The sequence below is a fragment of the Liolophura sinensis genome, chromosome 10, assembly GCF_032854445.1.
Source record: "Liolophura sinensis isolate JHLJ2023 chromosome 10, CUHK_Ljap_v2, whole genome shotgun sequence".
Taxonomy (NCBI): Eukaryota; Metazoa; Mollusca; class Polyplacophora; order Chitonida; family Chitonidae; genus Liolophura; species Liolophura sinensis.
In genome coordinates, this window is record NC_088304.1 from 29427216 (window position 1) to 29442326 (window position 15111).

Consider the following 15111-nt stretch of genomic DNA (forward strand, 5'->3'; position numbering starts at 1 on the left):
GAGCTCGACTCGCTGACCTCTGCGCAAACATGGCTTCCTACTGGCTGGTACTACCCACTGTACAGGGTGAGTCACGTCAGATACACGCATCGACCAGCGAGTGTTTTATTTTTTTAATTCATCTGTTACGCCAAGACATTTAAAAATATTTTGAAGTACAGGAGGATGTCTCACTGACCCACCAGCGTATGTGTTTTTAAGCGCCTTTCATCGGAACGCTATGAACGGTAATGTTTTATGCTTAGGTTCTTTTACCCAAACCATCTATATATATATATATATATATATATATATATATATATATATATATATATATATATATATATATATATATATATATATATATATATCCACGTACAAAATCAATAGAAGTACATGTACAATGTGGACGTTGGCGTTAGTGTACACAGACTTACTATTTATCAGTTTTCAGTTCAGTTAATATTATTTTACAACTACTAAAAGAGCGAAAGCAGATACGGCTGTTTTTGGTGGGTGCAAAACCCTTCTTCCTGCTGCAAATCACTGCTTTCCTGACGGCCTAATCGTCTGGAAACTTGAAAAAACTACCACCAGGTCTCTCCGACCACATTTTTTTTACGGCCGTGTGTAGAAGAGCAAACCATTACGTGGAGAAATGCGATATGCTTGATGTCAATTGTTTGACTTTTTAACACTGAACAAAATGGCAATGCTCCGTCAGCTCGTAAAGGCTGGACTTGTATAACGTAATGCGGCGGAGACTGCCGAGTGTTTGGCGGAAAGAATGCATAAATCTATCCTCATTATCCAAAGATTTTAAGTCTCATATTATTCAGGCTAATGTACCCCTTGTCCAATATTTTTACACTCAGTTTATCAGTGTATACAGGGGTAGATAACTGTGAATAAATAATAAATCTGAACACTAATCCTGTAAGGTTCACGCAAATGCTATGCGTCTAATGTTATATGTGTTGGTTCTGTTACACAAATGCTATGCGTCTAATGTTATATGTGTTTGTTCAGTTACACAAATGTTGTGCGTCTAATGTTATATGTGTTTGTTCAGTTACACAAATGTTGTGCGTCTAATGTTATATGTGTTTGTTCAGTTACACAAATGTTGTGCGTCTAATGTTATATGTGTTGGTTCAGTTACACATGTGCTATGCGTCTAATGTTATATGTGTTGGTTCAGTTACACAAATGCTGTGCGTCTAATGTTATATGTATTGGTTCAGTTACACAAATGCTGTGCGTCTAATGTTATATGTGTTGGTTATGTTACACAAATGCTATGCGTCTAATGTTTTATCTTTAGGTTCTTTTATCCAAATGCTATATGGATCTCAATATTTTATGTTTAGGACCTCTTGTCAACACTTTCATTGGCCTTCATATGTTATACAAGCAGGCATGAATGTTTAATGTTTAACGTTTCGTCTCTCGTCAACATTTTAATTGTTCGAACGCTTCATAATTACGTTCGTCTGTCAACATTGCACCTAGATATAAAGCAGTCGTGCATATTAGCATCCATCTGTTCTGTTACAGGTGGCTTATCAAATAAAACAACTGTCAACTACAGCGTGGGGCGGAGTCCTGTGGTTACCATGGATACCTGTGACGTCAGAGTGGCGGACATTCTCAGCTCCTCGTTACTCTGTGTAAAGTTTTCCCAAAGCGATTAATCTATTGACTAAGAAAAGAAAAACTCAATAGATTAAACGGGATTTGAAATCTTCTTGATGAAGATTTGAAGTCCGCCATCAGGTAGCGCCAATAGGTATCATAGTCTCAAAGTCTAAAGTGTTAATAATTTATTAAATTGAAAAGTCTGATTTTCACTGCCGGTGGCAAAAATCAACAATCAAGCCTTAATCGCGCACGTGGACCATTGAATATTTCCACATATATAAATGTAGTGACATTTTCCCACAAAAGCTTTACAATTCTATGCTCATTTTTGTTTGACTTACGACAGAGCTGATTTTGTCGAGCACGCATTTATTAAATTTAAGTCATTAAATTACGCATTTTTCAATGTTTGATACCCGTCTCTTTATTCTGCTTATAACAGGCTGCTGTCTGTAAATCCGACATTGATCAGTTGATTGGTATACTGACTGATTTGGTGGGTAATCAAACAAAAAATTGGATGTTAAAACAAATCCATCAAACTGTGCACTTCCGGTTCTAAAAATCAACCTTATAGTGACGTTTCAAATTTCAACACTTCAAAACTTCGAACTTGCGGAATCGACTCTTATGCATGAACCAACGTTATATCATATGGCCTTTATTTAATGAAAAGGTCTGCCAGCAATCTGTCTGGCTCTGTCCGGTTTTCCCCCATTATAAAGCTGGCCACCGTCGATGTAAGTGAAATATTCTTGTCTACGGCCTAAAACACCAATGAAATAAATACAGGTAAATAAACAAATCATTTGTTAAAAACTTTTTTGAGCGACATTTAAGAAGTTGGTTTGTGAATATATCTAATACATTGTGTATGGATAACAACTTCTTCATTTGCTGGTGCAGGTAAGGTTATAATATGAACTCTAGCAGTATTGTCAAGTCCTGTGGTATAACAGAGATCTTTTGTTAGAAGTTAAAAATTCAACGAGCAACTTGTAACTTCCAACTAGAATAGGTAAAGTAGTTCAAGACTGAATTAAGTTAAAAGTTGGAAGTTATCGTTGACAACTAGATTCTAACCTCTGACCTCCTATATCAAGAATCAATGGGCCTCGGCCAGCACAACGTTGCATGATCAGTCGAAAAGGACACTGAGAACGTCGTGTTTGCCTTGTGATGACCAAACATTCACACCACAAATACACATACACTGTATGTACCCATATCTCTTATGTAGCGTCTATTCTCCCAACCATAATGCTGGCCGCCGTCGTATACGTGTGATATTCTTGAGTATGGCGTAAAACACCACTCAAAGAAATAAATAAATATATATTGTCTATACTTGAATTATTGTCGTCTTTAGAAACATTAATGACACATGTCGCAGTCAGAACACCTGTCTAACTTCCCTGTTGACCTATAGGTTAACAGTAATATCCCAATCCACAGACCTCTCCACAAATACCCCAATAGGTTTACACGTATATCGCCATTACCCTTAGGCCTACTGTATTTTTATACAAACATACTCCTTTCTGATTACTATTTCCACTCAGAAGCTCGAATCAACAATCAAGGAGTTGAAAAATCAGTAGGCCTACTGGGACATATGTTTTTATTTATCAAATTGGTCGCCATTGCCGTGCCGTACACAATTTTTTTTTCACCTCTGTGAATGCGGTCAAGTTTGTGGATGGAATTAAAGTATTTATTTATTTATTTATTTATTTGATTGGTGTTTTACGCCGTACCGCACTCAAGACTATTTCACTTATACGCCGGCCAGCATTATGGTAGGAGGAAATCGGGCTGAGCCTGCACGAAACCCGCCTTCCCTCGTATGGCTGGAGAGGAAGCCAGTATGAGTTGGACATGAACTCACAGCGACAGCAATAGTGTGAAGTTCATGGGTCATTGCGCCGCGCTGGAAAGTAGAGTACCAGACAAAGCAAGACAAAAAAAAACAAAAAAAAAAAAACAAAAAAAAAAACAAAAAAACAAAAAAAAAAAGAAAAAGAACAACCATCCCAAGTTGGCCTACGCACGATGCAAAATGGGAACCTCGTGAATCAGGCCTAGGTCAACATGTATAAATTGAAAAAAAAAAATCGGCAATAATAAATCGAACAATAATGTTATGGGTGATGCATGTTCCCATATGCCGCAGTGAAATGGAAAGACAGAAAGCAAATATTAAGATATGAGCCTCGATCATATGTATACTGCCCTCATCTATCCGCATTAGCAAGGAATTGAATAGTGATAGGCCTACAGCGGTATCCACGTACATGTATATGCATGGCGTAAACAGTCAAATAAGACAGTCCATCAATTTTGTGACATTATGATCGATTTACAGCGAAAGATCGTCATGGTTTGACTTTAGAAATGTCGAAAACACTTCAAGCAAGTCAGGCAACAAATGTTCCTGATTCAGTCTTATCAAAGCTAACATGGAAGAAGGAAGGGAACTGAAGATTCTGTTCGTGGACAATGTTGTGTGTCCACAGTTACGTCCCTTGACTTGATTAAAGTATCAATGGCGGGTAAGTCTGCAAATGAGTTCATCAGGATGAGGTTGACTAAGCAAATGACTCGATGTAATTTCTCAGATATTCTATGCAAAGTAGCTTTTTAACATGCATATAAATTCTGGTAATTACCTCCGCATGTATAACCCTTAAACACTGATCCTTACCCGAGAAAGCTAGCGAAAAGATCAGTTCGTTGTTGTTGTTGTGATGATTGAACACCCGGTGTTGTCTGTGTTGTTACTTGTTCCGGAATGATCGCTCTGAGATCATTTTGAGATGTTATCAGCGTCTCATCCACAATAACAGCTCAGAATAGTTGTACTTTTCATCTTAAACTCAGGCTTTGCCTGGTTTCCCACACCATAATCCTGGATCCCATCGTCTAAGTGAAATATTCTTGAGTACAACGTATACCACCAGTCAGATAAATCAGTGAGTAAATTTGAGAGATCTGCTGACATTACCCAATACACATACTTAGTGAAATATTCTTGAGTACTGGAACGGTGGAAAACACCAATCATATAGATAAATAAAAGTTCACCACACTTTATATTAAGTGTCCTCAACTGAAATCTGCCATATGGGCCTGTACATGTATGATATAGCCTCATTATAGCCCAGCATGCAGCTTCCATTCTCCATATATATCACCAGAATATAGGAGAGTGACATGTACCTAGCATTCTATATCTGTGTAACAGTTTGTAAAATTGTGTTGGAAGAGGACAACACAGAACACCCAAAAACTATATATATATATATATATTTTTTCATGAAGATGAAATACTTGAAAGTAAGACTGCACAATGTTCAGCATGCTAATGACATTTGAGTTCATATCCTGTTGACTTAGTTAAAAATCCAGCCACCAAACCAATTTTTTAACCCAAGAGAATAACAAATGAATCATTTCAAATCATTGTTAATACTTGTTACTAGTTGCTTCTATAATGGAATTATAATAAAATCTGCATGGTGTAATCCATGCAATCAAACTCAGTGTGGCAAACCTGCAGTCATTTCACTGCTTCAATTCTGAGAAAAATGGGTTTGACTGAGTAAGTACTAATTAAATGGAGATAATCAGATTAGGACTCAGTGGATTATCTTCCTTGAATGACCTTTTCTGAGACCACATGAATCACATAATCTATTAATATTTATTTATTTATTTTATTTGGTTGGTGTTTTACTCCATACTCAAGAATATGATTTATTAATAAAACAATCAGATGGAGATGAGCTGTTGTACATTGTGGTAAATTCAGAATATATTCATGCTCATCCATCATAGTGATGCGATGTTTTCTTACCCCCAAAAATATGAAAGAGGTGGAGGATTAAGTGCGTATTATTCATCATGTTTTTCCACTGATTTAGGCTCTTTGAAATTTGTGTCAGAAACCATAAATAAATAGTGATGAATGCCTCGCCCCACCCTCAATCTCACCTGCCAACCCCCAACCCCATTTCAGTATACCTGTTTAGCTTGAGGTCGTGAACAAGTACATAGGTTATACAAGGCTGTCAGTGTTTTTGTGTGTTTTCTGAAGCACTGCTATTGAGATATGATTCCCATTTCATCATTCCCATGTTCAGTGTACTTGATCGTGAACCATACAACCTAACATCTGCTCTATGGTACCTCATGCATGCAGTCAATATAATATACTTTGAGTTTGCTTGGTGATAGTAAAATGATAGAATATGCCGGCAGGCTATCAGCGATAAGCTTCTACAGCAAGGCAAAATCCAAGGCTGGAGTCTGTTTGCTTACTCTACAATTATTTTTATCACATGGATGATGAATGGGTCACCTGTGCTGTATGGTACATGTAGGCCTATGTGATGGTCTGTAGACTGTTTGCGGTTAAGTCTCTGGTACCATCTCCTAATGACTCTGAGATCTGTATTAAAAAAGAAAAAAGCAAAGAGAGGTACATGTATCGAGTTAATAAGGCACAGAACAAGCATGTAGATGTTTGTCTGACCTCAAAAAATGTGAGCTCCCCATGATGATTCATTCAACCATCTGTAAACAAATATATCAGTGACTAATGTCCGTGGACATTATAGATTTATCCTTACTTTTATGTCAGAGCGTCACATAAATTTACGCTTTTTCACTTATTTTCCCGAGATTGTAATTAGCTTGATCCCATGTAAGGTGAATTTGTAACGCCTTCTCGCATTTATAAAAGCGGTGACGTCCAAAGCTTTGAACTCTATTATTCTTCCTTTGTTACCTCACAATTATGGGATCATGTGTGTGTACTTAACCTAGGCACCCCAATTTCTCAGCATTTTCACATGTGAAAATTCATCTTTCAGTGCAACTTATGCACATTTTTCATTCAGTTTTGGAGACAAAGCTACATTGGTTGAATTGGTAAACTTCAGGGCTTCACAAAAAGTATTTTTGTTAGGCCATACAGAGTAATACTGCAGTATATGGTTAAACCTTACAAACATACCAAAAGTTAAAGAATTACCTTAGTACAGAAGCACCAGAGCATCACAATAGAAATTTACTTTTTTTACAGTAATTTGGACTTTGCTTTGTTTTCACTTGCCTGTCTGGGTGTGTGCATGCTTGTTTCTAAAAAACTATTTGGGATAGAGCTTCCAAATTTTGTTCACATATTATCCATTTTATTGACTTATTTATTTATTTCATTGGTGTGTTATTCTTTATTCAAGAGTATTTCAATTATAAGTACAACTGGAGAGGAATTTACGCGTAGCATGATCCACATGTAGATTTGAACTCATGGCAACCTCAGACACCAGAGCCTTGTGTGTCATTAGGCTGTGCTAGCATGCCAGCCATTTGGTCACTTGGTCTTCTCCATTGTGAACACAAACACAACGTGGTGAACACGAACACAAACTGATTTCACTGTTTAGCAATTTTAAAGAAACAATTAACACTAGTTTGTGGTATCGTCAATGCCGCTAGCACTGTTGTAGCCTCAGCACAGTCCGTCATTGCTATTCTGCTGGCCCTTTGCCACCTTGTGTGTCTTTATACTGTACACTTAGCTGTTTGTGTGGGAGGGAGATTTACCTTGTATCTCTTACATTTACCTGTGCTGACAATACAAGGACTAAAGCTGTCTAGGGTAAGTACATTTTCTGTTATGCTGACTTAAGCATAATGAACTAACTAAGCTCAAATGTCAGTGTTACACCATGTATTATGCAAGTATACGTCTACATTACATGTCCTCAGTGGAAGGGTATTATACAAGAATATGTATTAAAAAAGCTTTTTATCAATAATCCACTTATCTAAATGCCAGGCAGAGTGAAAAAAAAAGGAATAACAAGAGTCAAATCCAAAAGAAATAATCTCCCCAAAACTGTTCATTGGTTCCAAGGTACAGGTGCATGTGTTTACACGCTAAATACAGCTTTTTGGTGTAAGCTCCCTTTTAATAGTCTGACTACAATGGGCTGTGTGTAAAATGTATAAAATGATATGCTTTATAGGCAGTTGATGCAACAGCAGTTTTATTGTGTGGTTTAGGGGTGAGCCAATACCAAAAAATTCAAAAAAAGGGAATAAAAAAATAATGGAGTTCATAAGTTTTATTTTGATATTGATTTTATTATGATTTTCCTGTTTTTTTTTGTTGTTTTTTTAAGCTTTTTGATCATGTAAATATGACTTCACTAGGAGTGATACATGCCTGGAACAGTTCACATTTTCCAAAAAGTTAATTTTTTTCTTTTATTGAGTTATTTATTTTGGTTCTCATTCACACAATTTCTTTCCCCTTGAGTGTGCAGGGGAAAGAAAATTCTACACCTGTGGGATGATATTTTTTTAACAATTATTTTATTTTGGAATTCAGGCGTGAAATACTAAAATGTGTGCATCATATGGACTAAGTATATGTGAGGAATGTTTATTGACCCTGTACAGAAGGGTCACAGCGCCACATTCATGACAGGATGTGTACATTAGCCCTACCTTTGATTCCTAGCTGTCTGCAGTTCCCATTCACAGCCAAACATAACCTACTATTATCACCAAAATTGTAAGAGTGGACTATAAATAACCCAGGTGACCCCTGATGCAAGACTCAGCAGCATTTTTTTTTTTTTGGCAGGGTCAGGGAGGGAAGGGGAGGTTACCTTTGAGCCGTTTGTTCTCTTGTCTTTATATCTGTGTATTGCGAAATTTTTGCTCAGTGCTTCAGATTCTTTTTCTTTTCTAAATCTGAAAGTAGAAAATTTTAATTCTGTCGTGTTCAATAAATTTGTCATTAAAATAACTGTGCAAGTAAACGGATTATTAATTAATTAAACCTAATCAAAAACATGTAAATGTAATTAAAAGTAATGTAATTATTATAAAGCACATGCCACTGAAGGTCACAGACATGTACATGTATTGCATGTGTGCATCTTATTACTGTAATATTTAGAACCATTGCTGGAGAACTTGGTTTTAACACTCTAGCAGAAAGTAATTTTTTTTTGTTTTTGTTCTTTGAATCAGTGACTGCCTGACCAGTGCCATTACTTAATATTAATTACTGGTAATGTTGTAATTATAACAACAAGCAAGGATGATAGCCTCAGGCTCTTATCAAGTATAACTAAAAAGACTAAGTGTGTACTAATCAAGACAAACACCTTTAATGTGTTAGGTTGTGGTGTAAACATTGTTAAGGTTGCCAGGTTTATTGTTGTGTTCGTTTGGCTCACATGTAGTGGCTGTGGTCACCTGTGTACTCGTCCTTGGTTTGCCCCAGATCAGATCTGTGTCATTTGACAGGCCTGGGCAGAAGTATTCTACCACACAGCGTTTTTGGGGGGCCACTAGATATACGGCTATCTGATGTCTTCAATACATACACGTGTGGGTTGGAGTTTCAAAGGAAGCTTAAAGCTATTGATAAATAAGGTGGAGTGCCTGTAGATATATAGTTGTTGGCCCCATTATTGATACAAGGCTAGCAGGACAGTATTGACACCTGTAGTTACCTGACATTCAGGCTTCAATCACTTGTAGTTCCACAAGCATGACAAGTTGAAGCAACTTTTTGTGCTGTTAAAAACTTAAAGAAGTGAAGATTGATAGTTTTATCAGCGGATAGCTTTCATTCTTAGCCTCTTATAACTAGAGTATTCAATTTTTTTCTTCAACAGGAAGGCTGGGACTAATATTTCAGACTGCATGCCTTTGCATATTTGAGAAATAACATTGGATCGAGTGTATCTCCCAGCAGTACACCACTGCATGATCACAGGGATCACGCGTTCAGTGTCATGCAGTGATGTAAACTCCAGAAATAAATCATAGCCCAAATCAGGAGACAAGAGGAACAAGTCGTCACATGTTTGTCTCCTCAACTTCCGAAGTATTGAAACGGGCACGTGCCAGCTACAACCCGAGACAACCAAGACTTCCTGTACCGGCTTAGCTGCCTATTGACAATGCCAGGAAACCAACACTGGCTATCTGATGAAAATCAACCAATGGCGGGAGCAGGCAGACTATAAAAAGGCTGATGAGTTCCGGTCATGATGACAGACCATATCTCACGCCGGCACAGCTACTGTCGTTCTGTGCCCAATAGTCCAGACATTACTGACATGCTAAATGCGATGTACACATCTCACGTGAGCACTGACAATGGTGGCAGCAGCACCAGTCTGAGCCCCACATCTCCATCAAGCCTTTTTACCCGTGTTAAGCGTCGCCTCAGCATGCGAGGACGCCACAATTTTGGGCGCCGCAAAAGTTCGCAGACTTCACTTAATTCTCTGAACTTGGAGGGTTTGTTTGGCGAGGTGGGAAGGAAGCTGAGCTGTGCATCCAGGGATGATCTCTGTAACCTTCAACTTGATCCTGAGGTTAGTCATGCTTTTATTAACATAATTAGCATAATTAACTGAATTCTGAAAAACAAAGGTTGTGATTGTCTTTGTTAGAAAGGAAATAATTAATGAAATTTAAACTGCACTATTATATTATAAACTTTTTCCTCTTCTTTTAGTTATTTTGAACATGGTGATTTGAAGGTAATCTGTATGTACCATATTTTTCATTGTTCTTATTTTTCGATATTGTAATTTTTTTAATCATTTTTTAACACGGTAGTTTAAAGGTAGTTTTTACCTCAACAAGTCAGTTGTATGTATGTATTTTTTGTCAGGCAGTCTTATTCTTTCAACATCATTTAAGTGGCTTAAATGAAAGATATGGCATCAATGTGTTTCTGTAAATAACTAATTATTCCAATAAGTCATTGAGAATTCATTTTTTTTATGTTAATCTCTTGCATTTTACTTTTTGCTGTTGTTACAAATAAGTTGAGTTGTAACAACATTTGAAATTATTGTTGAAATCATATTAATTGGAACAGGCTATGTGATTTCAAAATTTGATTTACATAGTGCCACGGGATAAGGAGTTTACCTCCATTTACAGAAGTACATACATGTAAAGGCCTTAAAATGATACCATTTGGCTTAACTAGAGTGAGATTGTCTACAAGTAAACCTTCAAGGCCAAAAAAAAAAAAAAAAATTTTATCACGGTTTATGCAGGTAATATAATTGATGCTGTCAGAACTGTAAAATGACACGATTTAGCAGAGTTCACTTTTTATACACAAACACACCCATAATATTCAGTTGTTTACGGTAAGTATATAAGCTGCAGTCTGCTCACCTTGACACACAGATGTATTTGTTGGGTAGTGACAGTCCACCATAAAGTTGTAACCTTGTATTGAATGGCGGAGATGGAATTATATGTATGTGCATGCATGGACACTGGGCACATTTTCCCAACTCATTGTCAAATGTATTGTACAGTTGCATTAGTGATTCATCATTTAAAGGGGTTTGGATATACAGTACATGTATATATTGTATAAACATCATTCAGATCTACATGTATTTTGTATGTACAACTCCGTATTAAAAGGTACCGGTATGTGTGAACACTGGCTTTATTAGGTACGTGTGAACACTATCTTTATTAGGTACGTGTGAACACTGACTTTATTAGGTATGTGTATACATACGTGTGCAAATTTATGTTAATAGCTGACAGTTCTACACATGATGACCTCCTCATATGAAAGATAGCACAATATGCTATGATGATATGCAAACGCATACTTCACAATCTACATGTGATGACCTTCTCATATGAAGGATAACAATATTATATGATGATATATATATATGCATACTTCACAATCTACACGTGATGACCTTCTCTCATGAAGGATAACACAATATTATGTGATGATATACATGTGCATACTTCACAATCTACATGTGATGACCTTCTCATATGAAGGATAATACAATATTATATGATGATATATATATATGCATACTTCACATTCTACATGTGATGACCTTCTCTCATGAAGGATAACACAATATTATGTGATGACATAGATGTGCATACTTCACATTCTGCATGTGATGATCTACTTTGACAATATCGTGATTTTGTGTATTTGAACGAGTTTAAGCTGGATGCCTTCACCGACTGGTGTATATAGCATGATGTCACACATGACATCCTGTATGACATCGTATCTTGATGCGTGACATAGGACATGTTAAAGTTGAGTAATTTGTATTATGACATCACTCCGCTGAGCTCAGATTGGAACATCATAAAACAAAATGTTTCTTTTTGACGTGATGGCGCCTAGGTGTGTAATAAGAAAAGTGATGTCTCTTCTGGACAGTGAAGTATCACCTTTATCAGTGAAGGAAATCCTGATATTTCATCTTTATATATAATAATAAATACATGTAATCAACTTAAGCCTATAATTAATTTTCATTATTGCAAAGCATGTTGTCCAGGTGAGTGGATTGTACATGTATTTATGCCTTCCTTCTCCTGGGGAGGAACTCTGGCAGGAATTACGGTACATGAACATGTGCACAGTCCTGACACGGGGATTTAGCTCCACACAGGTACATGTGCACAGTCCTGACACGGGGATTTAGCTCTACACAGGTACATGTGCACAGTCCTGACACGGGGATTTAGCTCCACACAGGTACATGTGCACAGTCCTGACACGGGGATTTAGCTCCACACAGGTACATGTGCACAGTCCTGACACAGGGATTTAGCTCCACACAGGTACATGTGCACAGTCCTGGCACGGGGATTTAGCTCCACACAGGTACATGTGCACAGTCCTGACACAGGGATTTAGCTCCACACAGGTACATGTGCACAGTCCTGACATGAGGATTTAGCTCCACACAGGTACATGTGCACAGTCCTGGCACGGGGATTTAGCTCCACACAGGTACATGTGCACAGTCCTGACACAGGGATTTAGCTCCACACAGGTACATGTGCACAGTCCTGACACAGGGATTTAGCTCCACACAGGTACATGTGCACAGTCCTGACACAGGGATTTAGCTCCACACAGGTACATGTGCACAGTCCTGACATGAGGATTTAGCTCCACACAGGTACATGTGCAAAGTCCCGACATGAGGATTTAGCTCCACACAGGTACATGTGCACAGTCCTGACACAGGGATTTAACTCCACACATGTATATGTGCACAGTCCTGACACGGGGATTTAGCTCCACACAGGTACATGTGCACAGTCCTGACACTGGGATTTAGCACCACACAGGTACATGTGCACAGTCCTTACACGGGGATTTAGCTCCACACAGGTATATGTGCACAGTCCTGACACAGGGATTTATCTCCACACAGGTACATGTATAAAGTCATTCAGTTTTTACTACTATGTAAACACAAGAGAAACACACACACACATACATACAGAACCTGTGTGAAATAGGTATACCCCTACACTTTGGCCTGGCCTAGAAATCATACGCACGTCAACAATGTCCTGGCGTAGAGTTTGTATAAGGTGGAGATAGTGTAGGCCTTAAGGACTGACGTTTTACCTGTCCACACCTCTGAACTTAATTTACGCTATATGCGGCATGTGTATCTAACAAAGGACAACGTTTGCACACCTTTATTTGGACATTTGTCTGGGGATGGTTTCAGCACAGGTACATATATGTAACATTATTCTCAACTTCTAGCGATTCGCCAGTACCTGCAGAAATGACACACATGCTTATACATGAGATTTCACGGATATGTTTTACAAGTCTGGTGCTGGAAGGTTCTTTTTATGTACCGGCACCTGTCAAGAAACGTGCCTTAATGTAAGAATCGTCATAAGTGCTAATTAGCCTTACCACTTGTACCTGTAACTTAGTGTTAATGAGCCTAATGTAGCAGGATATAGGATTGGCACACAACTAAGAGTGGGGGTGAGGATCTGAGTGTGTTACACACCCATGGAACAGGTGAGTGCCTGCTTGACTGTACACCCATATGTTCCCCTCTCCAATCTGCCCATATATTCACCATTCACCCATCTAAGCAGTCTTACTTAGGCCTCCATGGATAAATAGATGTGCATGCATGCTTGTTGTGAATTAGCACAGAGTGACTTTCCATCACTCAATCTTTGTGCTTAGACTGTCAAATTATGTACATTTAAGGGTATTTTAGCAGGATTTTTGATGGAGATTCAACTTGCAGGTAAAGTCTCAACAAGAAAAATGGTATGAGGTGAAGGAAAGTTTTACAAGTGTGTTGAGACGAAGCAATATGTAGATTCAATACATTAAATGGACATCAAGTTCAAAGGCAAGATAATGCATGTTCATGTACATGTGGGTGAAATGGGTTTTTGATGAAATATACGCTACACTGAGTATGGAATGCGACTACTTTGGTCCATGTTCATTGAATCAGCCTGTTTGAATTGATCTGACCACAGTGAAATATTCCCCTGAGAATTGTAGTCATTGTGCCTGTGTGTGTGTGACAGTGAGAACTGTATTCAGTGTCCGTGTGTGTGTGACACTGAGAACTGTAGTCATTGTGCCTGTGTGTGTGTGGTGACATTGAGAATTGTAGTCATTGTGCCTGTGTGTGTGTGACACTGAGAATTGTAGTCATTGTGCCTGTGTGTGGGTGACACTGAGAATTGTAGTCATTGTGCCTGTGGGTGTGTGACACTGAGAACTGTATTCAGTGTCCTGTGTGTGTGTGACACTGAGAACTGTATTCAGTGTCCTGTGTGTGTGTGACACTGAGAATTGTAGTCATTGTGCCTGTGGGTGTGTGACACTGAGAACTGTATTCAGTGTCCATGTGTGTGTGACACTGAGAACTGTATTCAGTGTCCGTGTGTGTGTGACACTGAGAATTGTAGTCATTGTGCCTGTGTGTGTGTGACACTGAGAATTGTAGTCATTGTGCCTGTGTGTGTGACACTGACAATTGTAGTCATTGTGCCTGTGTGTGTGACACTGAGAATTGTAGTCATTGTGCCTGTGTGTGTGTGTGACACTGAGAATTGTAGTCATTGTGCCTGTGTGTGTGTGACACTGAGAACTGTATTCAATGTCCGTGTGTGTGTGACACTGAGAATTGTAGTCATTGTGCCTGTGTGTGTGTGACACTGACAATTGTAGTCATTGTGCCTGTGTGTGTGTGACACTGAGAATTGTAGTCATTGTGCCTGTGTGTGTGTGACAGTGAGAAACTGTATTCAGTGTCCGTGTGTGTGTGACACTGAGAATTGTAGTCATTGTGCCTGTGTGTGTGTGACACTGAGAACTGTATTCAGTGTCCGTGTGTGTGTGACACTGAGAATTGTATTCAGTGTCCGTGTGTGTGTGACACTGAGAATTGTAGTCATTGGCCTGTGTGTGTGTGACACTGAGAACTGTATTCAGTGTCCTGTGTGTGTGTGACACTGAGAACTGTATTCAGTGTCCGTGTGTGTGTGACACTGAGAATTGTATTCAGTGTCCGTGTCTGTGTGACACTGAGAATTGTAGTCATTGTGCCTGTGTGTGTGTGACACTGAGAATTGTAGTCATTGTGC

General features: G+C 38.4%; 1 protein-coding gene across 1 annotated transcript in view; it reads left to right on the forward strand.

Moving 5' to 3' along the window:
- Positions 1 to 4161: 4161 nt before the first annotated feature.
- The window catches only part of LOC135477088 (protein unc-13 homolog D-like), a 44748-nt gene continuing 33798 nt past the window's right edge, over positions 4162 to 15111 (forward strand). Inside the window, exons 1-2 of the mRNA XM_064757242.1 lie at positions 4162 to 4172; positions 9324 to 10031. Coding sequence (XP_064613312.1) covers positions 9702 to 10031 — 330 coding nt within the window. The 5' untranslated portion in view covers positions 4162 to 4172; positions 9324 to 9701. The remainder of the gene's footprint in view (positions 4173 to 9323; positions 10032 to 15111) is intronic.